This window comes from Blennius ocellaris (genome assembly GCF_963422515.1).
Source record: "Blennius ocellaris genome assembly, chromosome: 15".
NCBI classification, from domain to species: Eukaryota; Metazoa; Chordata; class Actinopteri; order Blenniiformes; family Blenniidae; genus Blennius; species Blennius ocellaris.
In genome coordinates this window covers 22,347,235-22,357,921 of record NC_137664.1, presented here as the reverse complement: position 1 = coordinate 22,357,921, position 10,687 = coordinate 22,347,235, and the positions used below count along the sequence as shown (strand labels likewise).

The following is a 10,687-nucleotide window of genomic DNA, read 5'->3' as shown; positions in this document are numbered from 1 at the left end:
TGTCAGTACTCTTTGTGTGTCTTAGTTGTGTCTGTCAGTTTTCATCCTTCCTGTTTTATTTTGTACTTGTCTCTGGTACCTGTCTCTTCTCATTAGTGTTTTCTGTGTGTCCTCCCTCCATGCATCTCATTGTGTTTCATTTGTGTCGCCTGAACTCCCCTGGTAAATTAACTCCCTTTCCCCGTGTTTCTGCGCCTGATTGTCTTATGGAGTTTCTTCCACTAGTACCTTCTCGGCCCCATACGACTCCACTTGCCTCTCCTTTGATGCTTTGCCACTATGTGTTCGTACCTGGTACCAGGGACTTTCGTGGTACCTGGTACCAGGGACTTTCGTGGTACCTGGTACCAGGGACTTTCGTGGTACCTGTGCGGCTGAGGTGAGTGGACAATGCGACGTGGCAGACCGCAGTCTGCTGATTTGCCGGCACGTGACGACACGGATCATTCAGGAGAGCGTGTCATTCATCCCGCCATTTTTTAAAAACTCGATCACGACAAAAACGCTCACAAACAGAGAAAGACGCACAGAAATCAACCCTATGGAGCAACAACGAGGACCAGACGTTTCTTTGTCGGGTCGCCAACCAGAGATTTCAGGAGCTCGATGGAGTGACTCACTACAAGTATCGGGAGGTCCCCGAGCCACTAGTGTTTTGGATTAACTGGTGTCCCTGTTAACTGGTTACCGGTCCCTGGTCACAGCATATATATAAAAAAAAAAAAAAAAACCCCGACCAAAATACACAGCGGTCCTAGTGAACGCCGTTTAACCACATTTTCATTTATTTTCAAAGTATCATTCCATCTTACTTTACCAGCTGGTGGCAGAAGTAGGTCACCAGTTAACAGGGGCACCAGTTAAATTGAAACACCAGACAGTGATGCACATCTTGACAATAAAGCATGATCCTAACAATCCACATTTTGTAATATTAATAATTTCAGCTGATATACAATGCAGAGTTGTAACTCCACTCTTCCAAATGCATGTTCGCTTTATGTTCATTGGAAAATGAACATAACTGAGGCGAGTTGAGTTAGGCCAAGCAGGTACTAGTGGAAAAGTGCCATGAGTACTCATGTGTCTTTCCTTGTGTTCTCTCATGTCTCTTTTTCTTTGTTTCTTTGTTTGCGTAAACAAAGACCATCCAATTGGATTAGCCCTTTGGACACCTTTTCCTTCCTAAATTGAAAATAAACTCTGTAAACTCCAGGCTTTGTGTAAGTCTGCTTTTAGGTCGGCCAGGTTCATGACATCTGATGGAAAATACTTCCACATGTTGTCATGTTTTTAACTCTGATGATGAAATGCAATGAATCTGCAAATGTTTTAGTTTTGGTCGGATTTCTGATTAAAGACTTAAATTGATTGAAAATGCTGCAGCGAGAGTCTCGACAGGAACCATCCAGAGAGATCATATAACTACAATATTAGCATCTTTTGATTCGTGTCCTGTTACATCTAGAATAGAATATAAATACGTTTTTGACCTATAAAGCTCTAAACAACCAGGCACTTCTTAAAAGAGCGTTTACAGGCCCTTCACATTCGGATAGTTCAGGACTCGATTGACTTGGTGGGGGTGGGGGTGTGGGTGGTGGAGGGTAAGATCGGATCAAACATCATGCAATTACAACAGCTGCTGGTTTGTGGTCCTATCCCCCGAAACAAATACTGACTAGAAGACCAAAAGTGGAAATCCTGCCCCTTTTGCCCATGGTGGCGAGGCTAATTAGCTCGTGGCTAATGGGTAGCCTGAAACAGCTGCAATATATAGTCTTCAGACCAGATATCAATGAATGCCTTTGTCAAAACTTCTTCCTCTCTACTTCTTCCTTCACAGCTGCCTGCAAGATATTTTCCAACTTTTTCTTTCCGCATCTGCTTCTTCCAATTCGCCTGGTGAGTTAGTTTATTTCCTACCCAGAATTCATTGCGCTCTATGTCTTGTCTTCTCACCCATCCTCTCAACCCGCTCACTGGAAAGATCGTTTGCAAGCGAAGTGAGACCTAGAATTTCAAGGGGACCAGAGATCGCTTGTAAGCTCCGGTTCAGAGTTCGTGGGAGTGTTCACGTCGCCAAAACAAAACTGTTTTTCCCTGAAGAGAGTTCCTGTGTCACTCCAGAAGAACACTTGGTTCTCAGAGTGCTGCCCCCTGGAGGTTCCTAGGTTTTCTAAAAGTAGAATGTGAGGCAGAGCTTTCAGCTCTCTGGCTCCTCTCCTGTGGAACCAGCTCCCAGTTTCAGTGAAGGAGGCTGACTCAAAAAACTCTTGAGCCTAACTTTGAAAGTAGAGACTATTTCATAAAGTTGACCGTCAAAACTGGTTCATGACACTGGATCATTTTCTAGTTAAGCTGCTATAAGGGAAGGCTGCTGGAGGATCTACACTGCACTGAGCTTCTTTCCTTTCTCACACTACATGATTCATGATCACACGTTATTAACAAGAATAACTAATAATACATTTTCTTTGTAATTCTGAAGGTCGACCATAGATGCACTGCTGGGTGGGGAGGGAGACCTTGTACTCAATTCTGAGTGGGACAGGAAGCCAGTGAAGGAATTTCAGGACGGGGTGATATGGTCATGAGGAAAAGGAGTAATTATACACTGGGAAAGGTGAGAGACACAGGTGACACAAGATAATCAGACAAACTGAGGGAGGGAAGACAGGAAGGACAAGTGTGCATCGACAGAGACGAGACAGGTGAGTATCAAAATAAAACAGAAAGAGACAAACAGGCAAGCTACGAGGACTTCATGCAGACAATGCAGAGGGCCTGGCAGCCCAGGTTCTACTCACATTACAGCACCTTGGCCCAAATTCTGCCACATGAACATTCCTGACACTACCAAAGCACCCCGGCATTATTAGTACAGGACAATCTCAGCAACGGTGCCATTGTTGTCTTTGTCTATGCAGCTCCCTGTGCTTGGAACATGCTACAAAGAGACTGGAAGACTGACTGAGTTATCTGTAAATGCTTTTAAATCTAAACTGAGAGCATTTGAGACTGACTCAGTTATTTGTAACTGTTATATTTGATGTCTACCCTGTCATTATAATGTTTTGTGTAATTGTCAATGTAATTCTATGTGTAACTTTGCTGCGTCTTGGCCAAGACTCCCTTGGAAAAGAGGTTTATAATCTCAATGGGATTTTTCCTGGTTAAATAAAGGTTAAATAAAATTTTTTTTAAAGGCTCTAATAATGGTTCTCATAACAGTTGTTAGGGAGTTTTTTCCCCCCAAAATATTTGATGAATATAAACTGAAAGCAGTTTCTGCATGTTTGATCAGGGATGAATGAGAATCACAGAAGAACTGATACAATCATTTTGAGCTTTGCAGAGCAGAGGTGTGACAGGAATCCACTTTTGTGATGTCTGTGAGGACTCAAATGGTGTGAATCAGTTGTTTAATGCTCAACGATAAGGTTCTACTGCACCTGAAACAGTGCGATACTCAGTGAATAAAACATTTAAAAAGTTACTCATATAGAAAATGAATACTTCTTTGTTAGCTTTACCCAGTGTGGCAGATGCGCCACCGGCAGGGTCACACACAGAGGCATGGAGTCTGTTCACCAGTTCACCCTTCTTTTCATTATTAACACAAATGACCACACATCTGTCATCCATCTGTCAACCCTCATATCTGGCTGGCTCCTCCTTTATGGGCAGAGACGAAATGACAAATGATGACAATTTCCTATCTTTTACTCTCTTTCTTTCTCTCTTAGACATCATCTTGATTTTACAGATTTGAACTTTCTGTCTCATTAATCTGTAGGTCTGTGTTATATGTGCTTCTAGTGTGAATTATGTTATCCAGGGAATAGACAGTGTGTTAAGAGCAGTCCTTAAGAGCTGAATGTTACGAGTAAATTTCTCCACTGTGAGATCAGTAAAGGCTTATCTTATCTTATCTTATCTTATCTTAACATCTTAATATCTGAACTGTCCTACTCATGACCAGAGGCACCAATGCTGAGTGAGCATGATCAATACAAGCATGTAAAGTTAATAATAAATTAACGTTTATATCCTTCTATCTTCTCTACTGATTTACCATGTTAGGGTTACAGCTGACTGGATTTCACAGAAATTATATGATATCATGCTTGCAAATTCCATTTTTGTGCCAGACGGAAATGTGTTTAAATGGACTGTCCTCCTTCCATAACCTGAAAAACTTATAATGTCCTAAAACTGGCCTGCCTTCAGATGAGCAGACCTGAATTAAGACGTATTAGGAACAACAAGTGAAAAGTTATATATAATGTAGTGCCTTTTTTATGATTATTGCACATTGTTAGTAAGAATTGTGGCGTCATGTTTATAAATCCTCACGCAACTCTGGATTCAGAACTTTTTTTAGATCATGATTGTTTTCAGAATCAGGAGATGAAAATCTGAATTGTGACTGTTTTCCTGTGAATCGGGGAAATTGAAATCAGAATGTATTTCTTAGAATGTGCCTGCTTTGTGATGACTGCACTTTGCAAGTCAGGATTATGGTTTCTTTTATTTTATTTCTTTTTTTAAAGAATCCTGACTGTATTCCCCAGAACTATGGATTGTGAACTTTAAAAAAAGATTCCTTTTTCTTTTTTGCTTATTTTTTCTCTCTCTCAGAAATGTGCGAGGAATTTTTTCAGAATGTTCCGTTTTTTGTTTGTATTTTTTTTTTTTTTTTTAGAAAACAGCGAGGTGATTTGCGGGTGTAACACCGATTTCCTTCCGGGTCTGGCGACGCGTCCGCGCGTCTGTAGACGGAAGCGGAACTTTTCTTCACCGGAAGCGAAACCTTTTGCGCGTGGCACCTCGGAACGCGGACGTCTGTTTGTTTTGATGCGGACACAGTGAGTCCGGTTCGCGGAAGGCGCAGTCATGGCGGTGAGCGCCGTGCACCTGGAGTCGGACGCCTTCCTGGTGTGCATGAACCACGCGCTGAGCACGGAGAAGGAGGAGGTGATGGGGCTGTGCATCGGGGAGGTGGAGCTCACCCGCATCGTCCACATCCACTCCGTCATCATCCTCCGCCGCTCGGACAAGCGGAAGGACCGGGTGGAGATCTCCCCCGAGCAGCTGTCCGCCGCCTCCACGGAGGCGGAGCGGCTGGCGGACACGACCGGCCGCCCGATGCGCGTGGTGGGCTGGTACCACTCGCACCCGCACATCACCGTGTGGCCGTCACACGTCGACGTGCGCACCCAGGCCATGTACCAGATGCTGGACCAGTGCTTCGTGGGGCTCATCTTCTCCTGCTTCATCGAGGACAAGAACACGAAGACGGGCCGCGTCCTGTACACCTGCTTCCAGTCCGTGCAGGCGCAGAAGGGCTCCGAGTACGAGCGCGTGGAGATCCCGGTCCACGTCGTGCCGCGGGACGCCATCGGCAAGGTTTGCCTGGAGTCTGCGGTGGAGCTGCCGCGGATCCTGTGCCAGGAGGAGCAGGACACCTACCGCAAGATCCACAGCCTGGCCCACCTGGACCCGGTCACCAAGATCCACAACGGCTCGGTGTTCACCAAGAACCTGTGCAGCCAGATGTCCGCGGTGAGCGGGCCGCTGCTGCAGTGGCTGGAGGACCGGCTGGAGCAGAACCGCCAGAGCATCGTGGACCTGCAGCAGGAGAAGGAGAGGCTGGAGCAGGAGCTGGCCGCCCTTTGACTGTGCTCACGGGGGGCTGCTGGGGAGGACCGGCCGGGGCAGAACAACCGTGGATCTGCACGGGGGAGGAGGGGGAGGGGGGCTGGCCCGGCCCGGCCCGTGGATCTGCCCGCAGCGGGACCCTTTTTTCTATCGACCTGTCATGATCACTGCACTCTTTATACAGACTGAATATGAACTGTGAAATTCAGAGCTGCAAATCCATTAAAATCCCTTGTTTTCCCCCACTTAATTGATTCCATTGATTTCTAGATCTATTAAACAAATTAAAAATTAGGACCACCCTATTATTCAGACTTTTGTTGTCCTGAGACTTGAGAGAAAAGTCACAATATGACTTGAATCTACAAAGTAGGTCAATTCAAACTGGAGTTACTTTGGTGACATTAAAATCTAGTTTACCCAAGTGTTGAACTGACGTGTTTTGATGTGAAATGTGCCATTTGCCCCTTTATCACGCTGAAATTGACCCGAGTATGGGTCAGATCACGACACATAAGTAAAACAAAATCTGTTTAAATTATGACAGAACTCCACTTTTCCAGAAAAGGTCACACTCGAGTCAGAATTGCCATCAAATAGGACAAAGAAGAAGCAGGTTGGTCTCTGCTGTCTTCTTTTTTTAACCATCAAAAAGATGAGTATAATCACCACCCAGTGTTACTGCAGGATATTTTGATGTCCAGTTATGAGGTACCCTAGTGGTAGTTTGTAGTAAAGTCAAGCCAGAGTGAAGTATTGTGCATCTAGAGTAGTAATTAACAACCAGGGCGACCCCGACCCCACTGGGTGCACTGAAGAAAACATTTGTTCCGTCTTAAAAATAGGTCTAGTCATATCATATATGTAAAATAAAATAAAAAAATACCAAGTTTAAGTGTTACATTAATGCATAAGCAGTGGGGAAAAAAACATAACAAGAGGGTCAAGGTAAAGAGAAGTTGAATTTGTTTAAAAGAGCATGACCTTTGACCTCCATCAGCTTCCTGGAGTGTTGTAATGTGGCTGCCCACTACATCCTAGAAAAAGGTTGGGTAAATATGGAAAAGTGGATTTCTCCAAGGGTATTAATAAAGTATGGTTAGTTACCAGACTGAACTCCAACCTTCAACCTTCATGACAAGACTAAATAAAGCGGCCCCCAGAAGCCAACGGGAAGAATGCCAGGAGATGAATCCTGAACATTTTGGGGGTTATTTTTGCATTAGTTGTGGTGGTAACTCGTGTGAGGTACAATCTTAACTTCTACAAGACACTTTTGATGGGAGCTTGAGAGCTTTGCAGTCCTTAAAGTTACTCTAACAGAAACAAAATCTAACTTGTGCTTCCTATAAAAGGTATAACTTCTGCACAGAGAATAAACCAATACACAATAACAAGACCATTACCACTCATTGATATATTAATCATATGAATAAAGAGGTTGAGTGAATAAACAGAATCTTGCCTCGGGAATATTCAGAAGCTTCTGTTTGCTGCTGAGAGGTCAACAGACCAGAGGATGCTCCACGAAATCTAAATACTGGAAATATGTGTTGGTGTGAGTGTGATGCTGAAATTCCTTCAGGAAGATATTAACACTGTATTAGAGATGTACAGCAACAACTAAAACTGGGTCCAAAAGGTTTTAATTTTTCCAGTGTGGATTCTGGAAGAGGAGCTTTAATACAATGAATTAGAATGTATATAGTGTGACAATGTGATTTGTAATAGGTCATTAAATATATAAGCGATTACTTTATAATCTACATTTTTTGTGCTTTGCCTGTTGAACATGAAGCGTTTAGCGATGCAGAGACACAAATATAAATTTGTGTCGCAGAAAACAATATGCCAGTATGAGTACATGGTAATGCCAGTCCTGCACGTTTGAAGAGATGTTGTGATCAATGTTTCTCCTGCTGTTTCTCCTGTTTGACACATTTAAGTGTCAAATTCACTGGAATTAATGTCATTGGTATTTGGGGTTTTTTCCAGGCCTAAACATCGCAGCTCTTTACACATATACAGTGTTGGAATGTCTAAAAAAAATATGTTGACATGTTTTTCAAAGCATAAAAACAGAGTACATTTTATTCTTAAAATGTCGCTTCCGGGTGTGTGACGCATTTCCTGGATACCGTTGTTAAAACAACAGTTTGCGCCTCAATCTCGTTCGCCGCTCCTTCGCTATCGTTTTTCGTGACAGTCTGGTAGTTCGGAGGGAAATATGGCGACAGCTGGAAACGGACTGTACACGTTCTCCAGCCGGCCGAGAGTCGTGGAGAACCGGCCGAGGAACAGGGAGCCTCCGTCCCGCCAGTAAGTCTCCTCAGACCGGCCCAACGTCTGGGAAATTGCAACGTGTGACATAATGATGGATTTTATTCCCGAGTTTTTTGTAGTGAAGGTGATAACCATCGCTTTTTAGTTAAAATCATTTTTTTTTTATTCTTTTTTTTGTCAATAAACAACAAAAGGTAAAAGGGAAGCTCAAAAACAACAAAGAAGAAAAATGAATAAATAAATAAAACGGAGAGAAAAACCGGTTCCGGTCTGTGGAAAAAAATTAAATTACAGCTGTCCACGGCCTTCTCTTTAGATGCACAAAAGTTACAGGAACGAATCACTCATTTAGTTTTTATTTTCTAAATAGGTTCACAGAACACCAAAAATTAATAGGTGTCACTCTGGCTACAACAATCCAATTTTTCTCAGTATTTTCTCCCTTCTCTTTCTGGAGCCGAAGAGAGGATGTAATCTTTTCCATTAAATGGATAGAGTTGATTATATTAATAAGAGGGGCAGTTGTTGGGGGGTGACCGATGAAGTCAGTACTCTGTCATAGCTTTGTTGCTGGTGGTCGTAAAGATCCCTTCCAGAGAGACTGAATGTGTCTGAGAAACACTCTGACCCATTGTTGAAAAAAACATGTGACTTGAAATTTCAAATAAATTAAATATACCAACAAAAAAAAAAAAAAAGCAGAGTCGGCCCTATTTAGGTTGAGAAGTAATTTTTGCGAAAAAGGCAAAGAAAATCTGGAAAATTGTTGGCGAGACAATCATACTAAACCACCAGAGCCTTGAAAAAAAAGTTTATATATATATATATATATATATATATATATATCAGAGGGTTACACGAGGCTTAACCTTTTGAAAACAAACATTTTATGACTGAATTTGTCAGTGTAATTGTAGTCAAGACCACCAAACACGTGACAGAGTCAAGACCAAGACCAGACTAAGACTTTCAGAGGCTGAGACCAAGTTGAAGCCAAGACATTTTCCACTTGATGCCAGCAGAGGCTGGAGTCACCTGCTACTGAGAGCATTGGTCAACCTCACCATGTCGTCCGTTTCCAACTCAGGACCCGGCCCACTTATGGAAACATCATGTTTGACCGCCGCGTCGTCAGGGGGAACACCCACAGCCGACACGTCATGCCTCCCGTGAGCTCCAGTGGCACCACGTTCTGTCACTTCACCTCTGTCAGTCAGCTTCGCCTCTGAATGTGTGGTGTCTTGTGCACGTGTCAGGCAGCCCAGCCCGACCCCGCAGAGACGGGAAGGCGGCAGGCCGTCAAGCCGAGGGCCACCACTCAGAAAGCAGCCGGGGAGCACTTCAATCCCAGAACTCCTGAACCCGTGCAGGGAAGAAAGCACATACACATGCAGACAGGTGCAACCCAATTTCTCAACAACAGAGCAGCCCTCACCTCTCTGCCTTGTCCTAACACGTTGTCTCCACTGCAGAGCTTTACCTCGAGGAGCTGGCTGATGTGGCTGTGACTACGGACATGGAGTGTCAGACCGACGCCTTCCTGGACAAACCAGCGTCTCCACTCTTCATCCCAGCCAAATCAGGAAAAGATGTGGCCACTCAGATAGAGGAGGGGGAGGTAGGCTGCAGCGGTTTCCTTTCATACGTCCAATCTTTTAGTGGACATTCTGAGATGCAACCTTCAACCCTGAAGTGTTGTTTGAGGCATATTTCAAGACTTGGCTACTTTCTTACGTTGTGACTTTTCTGGATTACTATGAATAACCACGACCCGCCCAACGTGATTTAGATGTGGTTTTTTTGGTCATAGCCTGGATTTAGACTAATTATAGTTGTGGAAATAAGGTTGTTAGAATTCAATCTGAATGTAGGCTCGTGTTAATAAAGTGCTGATTAATTATGTATCCATATTTATTTATGTTTAAAAAGCGTTTATATAACTCTTATTAAGCAATACAAGCAGGACAATTATGTTTAAAATGTATTTGGTTCAACACTTAGTAAAAGACCCTCATCATGGGCTGTCGGTTCACACAATTCACCCAAGATATATAGGAGAAAACTGGCATGAATCGATGATTGCTCTATTTTTCTCTGCAATGGTTCTTGTGTTTAACACTCAGAGCACATGAAAGTAACTTCATGACCAAACTGGCAGATATCGGTGAAATCAGTGACGTAGTTCAACTACAATCACCGGTCTGTGTCTCAGTGTTCATCATTTTCAACAGAACTGTGTATCTTGTATATAATTTGTAGTGATACCAAACTCAAATTCAAAATCTAATGTTCAAACTGTTTTCCATAACTGGCTTCTCATGACCCACCTGCAATAACTGCATGGACCTCCAGCGGGCCGCAGCCCACACTTTTGGAATCACTGGTCTATGAATTCAATTCGGTCGGTATGGTGGTGTAGTGATGAGCACTCTCTAACAACAAATATATCCCTGTTGGAGTCTGTGCATGTGTGGGTGTTCTCTGGGTAATCCAGTTCCTATCAGAAAAGAAAAGAAAAGAAAAGAAAAGAAAAGAAAAGAAAAGCAAAGCAAAGCAAAGCAAACCCTAAAATGTAGATAAAAATATAATAAGAGAAAGTAGCCTAAACAAATAGTTAAAAAGAGCCAGTAGCTGTTAGATGTAAATCTGTATAGTCCAGGGTGTCAAGCTCATTTCAGTTGAGGGGCCACATCATCCTGATCTGACCTCTGGAGGGCCGACAGGTCAAACATCACATGTT

At 43.3% G+C, this 10,687-nt stretch overlaps 2 protein-coding genes across 2 annotated transcripts in view; both read left to right on the top strand.

The window, feature by feature from the left end:
• The first annotated feature begins 4,845 nt into the window (after positions 1–4,845).
• Positions 4,846–5,714, top strand: brcc3 (BRCA1/BRCA2-containing complex, subunit 3). Its single transcript, XM_080510269.1, has one exon. It carries the CDS (start codon positions 4,900–4,902, stop codon positions 5,680–5,682), a length of 783 nt encoding a protein of 260 aa, XP_080366395.1. The 5' UTR covers positions 4,846–4,899; the 3' UTR covers positions 5,683–5,714.
• Positions 5,715–7,891: 2,177 nt separating this feature from the next.
• Positions 7,892–10,687, top strand: part of rsph3 (radial spoke head 3) — a gene marked incomplete at both ends in the record, with an annotated part of 6,459 nt that continues 3,663 nt past the window's right edge. Inside the window, 4 exons of the mRNA XM_080510298.1 lie at positions 7,892–7,983; positions 9,035–9,116; positions 9,204–9,345; positions 9,420–9,565. Of these exons, the coding sequence (XP_080366424.1) occupies positions 7,892–7,983; positions 9,035–9,116; positions 9,204–9,345; positions 9,420–9,565 (462 nt within the window). The remainder of the gene's footprint in view (positions 7,984–9,034; positions 9,117–9,203; positions 9,346–9,419; positions 9,566–10,687) is intronic.